Source organism: Zingiber officinale, chromosome 5B, assembly GCF_018446385.1.
Source record: "Zingiber officinale cultivar Zhangliang chromosome 5B, Zo_v1.1, whole genome shotgun sequence".
In the NCBI taxonomy this organism is placed as follows: domain Eukaryota; kingdom Viridiplantae; phylum Streptophyta; class Magnoliopsida; order Zingiberales; family Zingiberaceae; genus Zingiber; species Zingiber officinale.
In genome coordinates this window covers 1,021,129-1,025,723 of record NC_055995.1, presented here as the reverse complement: position 1 = coordinate 1,025,723, position 4,595 = coordinate 1,021,129, and the positions used below count along the sequence as shown (strand labels likewise).

The window sequence follows — 4,595 nt, the reverse complement described above, 5'->3', positions numbered from 1 at the left end:
GAGAAAGCTCAAGAAAAGATAGAGATCCTCAGGAAGAAATCGGCTTGCGAAGCCCATCAACTTGGACCCCATGGCCAAACACAGAACGCAGAACGCCGAACACCGCTCTCTCTCACGGTCGCAGGGTTCTTGTGCCCTCCTTAAGCGGCAATGGCGGGTTGAACCGAGGTTGCTCTATTTTTATTCTCATATCTTATTAGTTAAAAAAGAAACAAACTGGTTCTATGGTGTAGTGGTTAGCACTCTGGACTTTGAATCCAGCGACCTGGGTTCGAATCCCGGTAGGACCTTTTTTTCCCCATTTTTTTCAGAATATCTTTTCAAGGAAAAAATAAAAAATTGCAAATTTAGAAACTGATGGAAAAAAGCACAAAAATTACTTTTAAAAAAAAATGAGAGACGACTAAATAAAATGAAAGATTTTAATAGGGAATTGATCATGATACCCTATTTATATTATGATGCCGTGAGAACTAACTTTTTTTGGAGAAAAAAAAATCTTTACCTTTCATACTGTAACTAAACTGAACTAAATTTGAAATCTTAAACTCTAAAAAAAAAAATTAAAAAAAATATTCATATACTTAGTGCTGACTGCTGAGTATCATAAAATAAGTACCAATTGGGCATGTCCTTTATTAGCAAGATCATTAAGACCAAGAAAACAAGAAAAATAAAGCCATCACCGCATTATTGTTGGTATGCGCCTTTCTTGGTTTGGGCCCCATCCGCCGCACTACCAAACAAACCCTTCTCCATCACCCAGTCCTCGATCATCGCCTGCGCGCTCTTCCCCTGGTCCGCCGGCACAAGGTGGCCGGCGCCATAGACGACGGCGTGCGTCAAGCTCCCCCACTGTTTCACCTGCCCCGCGAGCTCTCCGTCCACCCTCCACACCTTCCGCTCCGCCTTCAGGAAGCTCTCCAGCCCCTCCCACTCCATCTCCCTCACCCACGCCTCCGTCGACACCACGCCGACCCTGAGGTCGTACAGCCCCTGGTACAGAAGCACGCGGCTCTCTCTCACCAGCTCCTCCACCATCCACTTGACGCTCTTCATCAAATCCGCGTGCAGGGCCTCCCGGGCCTCCTCGCCGCACTCCTCCCACGTCACCTCCGGCGGCACCCCCAGCGCCGCCTTCACCTCGTTCCTGTTCAGGAACAGAGCCACCTGCCCCGTCTCGTATGGCTGTTTCTTAGTCAGGTCGTAAAGCGTCGCAAGCCCCGTCGCGTTCTGGAGCCGATCCAGGGCGATTCCGCGCGCGTCCGTGGCCTCCGGCCACTGCTCCTCATAGACGAGCCGCACAGCCACGGCCTGCAGCGCCTCGATCTCGGCCTTGGTCCGCTCGTCGATGAGGCCGGAGAAGAAGGCGGAGTCGGCGTGGGTGGCGACCTGGGCGACCGGGTGCGTGAGGCCGTTGCCGATGGCGACGCCGCAGAGGTTGATGCGGCGGCGGGGCGGGAGGGCCGCATTGTGGCGAAGAATAGCGTGGCCCAGAGCGGGGACGTACTTGCCGGCGTAGCTCTCGCCGGTCACGAAGAAGGGGCGGGAGAGGAAAGAGGGGTAGGAGACGAGGAAGTGGAGGAGGGCGGATAGAAGCTGGGCGGAAACGGCGGACTGGTTCCGTGGAATGTCGGCCGGGGAAGGAGCGACGCTGAAGCCAGCGCCGAGTGGGTTGTCGATGAAGAGGAGACCGAAGCGGCGGTTCCAGGAGAAGGGGTTGGCGCGGAGAGACAGCGACGAGGAAGAGGAAACGAGGAAGGGGCCGAGCTCGAAGAGGTTCCCGAGCATGGAGGAGCAGCCAGGACCGCCCTGGAGCCAGAGGACGATCGGGGCGTCATCCAGCGGGGACAGAGGGCTCTGCGCTTCGTAGTATGCGAAGAAGAGCGCCGGCGCCGGCGAGGAGGACTTGGTGGGGGCGACGGGGAGGTAGCCGGACTTGCTTGGGCGGGCTTCTGGCGGAAAGAGAGACGTCAGGGCGGTAGAGAAGGAGGAGAAGGAGAGGAAGCAGAAGGCGGAGAAGAGGAGAAGGAGAGTTGTCTCCATACTCCCAACAGTAGATCTGCCTGCCTAACGCAGATCTGTGACAATCTATCATGTATAGGACTGGAAGAGGAAGGATCTGGTTGACTTTGACTTTACAATCATGTAGTATTACGATCACTGATACCGTGGAGACTAAAGTCAAATATTATCGTGACAAAAGGTGAATACATTCGTTTCAACGTCTCAGTGTCCCAGTGCTCCGTCAATTCGTCTCAATGTCAATACGGAGCAGGTAAATCATGGGTGACTACTAGTCTTTGGAATAGTGACTAGCACATAAAAGAGGTATTTATCTCGATTTTATCGAGATTCGAATCCCAGACCTAATTATGATAACACCTTATATGTAAAGTCAAACACGTTATTGGATCATATCTGAAAGGATTTTTACCACTTCATGTCATCTGAAACAGCAAAGGATAGGATCCTGATTCAGTTCTTCCCCTGTGTGAAGGATTAGATTCTCTACATACAAACAACTCTGGCATTGCATTGAAGGAGGACCACATAGTTGAGAAGGATGCCCAATTATGAGAATACAATTACAAGGCTGAAGATGTGGTAAATGATATGGATTCTTACTATCACTTGGAATCTGTATCACAAGAACCGCATTTCAAAGGTGCTCCCAGAAGAATCAATGGAAGCTTGAAGCAGATTAAAGATCAACCAGGAAGAAGATATTAAATCTCTGTACTAGAATATTCAATACATGCAAGCTTGCTTCATGGTTTGCACTCGATATTTAATAGTTAATTTGTAATGTAAACTACAAACAAACAAGAGAAAAAGTTGCTTAATTATTCCATGCGAGTGAGAAACAAACAAATGATCATGCTAGTTCACAACCTTAATAACTGAATAATATTAAAAGTCTGGAGAGTTTGGCTCATTCCTTTGCCTCTGCCTCTGCTTCTGCAGCTTGAACAGCTGAAAGGAATTTCTTGAGGTGGCGATTGTAAACGCAGGGTCTCTCTAGGTGAAGAAGATGCCCTGCTTTCTTTATGACTTCCAGTGTGGTGTTTTCTCCCAGTTGCCTGCAGTTCATGAGCAATGAGTTGGGTAGTAGCCATGAATGATCATGAGAAATGATGGCTGTGAACTTACTCCTTCATGTCCTTGGCAAACTCTAAATTGAATAAGTTATCGTTCTCCCCCCATAGCAGGAGAATTCTCTGCATGAGTTTCATAGATAATTAGGGTTCATGTTTTTTTCTTGATTAGCTGGAATTGTGTGTGTGTACCTGATCTAAAGAAGGAACTTTGGCGTCTTTATTGCTGATGAGCAAACCTTCAAGAAGCTCTGCTCTCTCCTTTCTGTTGGTAAACATCACCTGCTCGAATTCACAGAAAATGTGTTGTTGGATTTATTTTTATTAGGTGTAGAGAGAAGTGTTTGATGAAATGCCTGAGTACCTCAAGAAAATCCTTGTAGAGGAAGTTGGGGAACCAGAGTTTCTTGTGCATGGAAATGGAGAGCAAGGCCTTGAGGCCCTTGACGGACTCCGGCATGAGGAGCTCCGACGAGGAGGCGAAGCCGAGCTGGTCGAGGGTCTCTTGGCTGATGGAGTCTGTCACGGCGAAGACGGAGCCGGAGATGACGAGGGAGCGCACGAGGTCCGGCCGCTGCTCCGCCATCTCGAACGCCACCATCCCGCCGTAGCTGAACCCCACGGCCGTGCAGCGGCGGACGCCGAGCTCGTCGAGCGCAGCCGAAAGGCACCGCGCCTGGAACCCCGGGGACCGGTCGGCGGACGCGGTGGAGGAACCGCCGAAGAAGAAGAGGTCGGGGATGTACACGTCGTACTGGTTCACCAGCACCCCGAACTGGAACTGCCACGTTACGAGGCCTTCCGCCGCGAAGCCGTGCACCTGCAAAATCGAAACCATGGATGATCACTTCTTCCGATTGCGATAGTCAAAATTCGATTTTGACAATACCAGCACCACCGCCGGCTTCTCCTTCTTCTTCTCCTTCCTCCTCCTCTTCTTCTCGTCTTCGTCGCCGCGGCGGACATTAACGCCGGCGGACTTATCTTCGGGCACTACGACCTCAGCCCTGCTGCTCCCCCGGCTGGCCTTGTGCTTGGGTACCCACATGGCCATCGTGGTGCCGGGCTCGATCTCAATGCTCTGCCGCCGGAGGCCGGCGCCGCGCACCAGCCAGTGGAGGAGCGGCATCTGCGCCGCCACCCAGTTCACCATCTCAAATCCGATCAACTTGTCGCTCAATTCCGACTCCTTTCAGTTCTTCATCTTCTACAAATATACTCGACGATGGAGAAGAAGATGGGAGACGGTGGAAAGATTTGATGGTCGACGAGTAGCTATTAGTTGTTGGTCGGTCTGTTCGGCGGCTATCGAATTTAAAGTCAATTTTTCTGTCAATTTCGGTTAAATTTTAGAAAAGTCAAATGCAGAGAGTTGAATTTTATCGATAATCCAACAGAAAATAACCATTAATTATTTTGGAAAAAGATTTTAAAACAATATAAACTGAGATTTGTAGTTTCATTAATGAACTAATTGGCATGTGTGGAGGTTGATCA

General features: G+C 50.1%; 2 protein-coding genes and 1 non-coding gene across 3 annotated transcripts; 1 reads left to right on the top strand and 2 right to left on the bottom strand.

Annotated features, from left to right (window-relative positions):
• Nucleotides 1–218: 218 nt before the first annotated feature.
• Nucleotides 219–290, top strand: TRNAQ-UUG. The gene has a single exon. It is a non-coding gene; the product is annotated as a tRNA-Gln (tRNA).
• Nucleotides 291–607: 317 nt separating this feature from the next.
• Nucleotides 608–2,097, bottom strand: LOC121983833 (serine carboxypeptidase-like 50). The gene has a single exon (XM_042536481.1). The coding sequence runs from the start codon at nucleotides 2,044–2,046 to the stop codon at nucleotides 691–693; it is 1,356 nt and encodes a 451-aa protein (XP_042392415.1). The 5' UTR covers nucleotides 2,047–2,097; the 3' UTR covers nucleotides 608–690.
• Nucleotides 2,098–2,704: 607 nt separating this feature from the next.
• Nucleotides 2,705–4,380, bottom strand: LOC121983835 (epoxide hydrolase 4-like). The gene is made up of 5 exons (XM_042536482.1): nucleotides 3,988–4,380; nucleotides 3,463–3,918; nucleotides 3,291–3,380; nucleotides 3,154–3,221; nucleotides 2,705–3,083 (listed from the first exon to the last, which is right to left on the bottom strand). Exons 1-5 carry the CDS (start codon nucleotides 4,249–4,251, stop codon nucleotides 2,936–2,938), a joined length of 1,026 nt encoding a protein of 341 aa, XP_042392416.1. The 5' UTR covers nucleotides 4,252–4,380; the 3' UTR covers nucleotides 2,705–2,935.
• Between the last annotated feature and the right edge of the window lie 215 nt (nucleotides 4,381–4,595).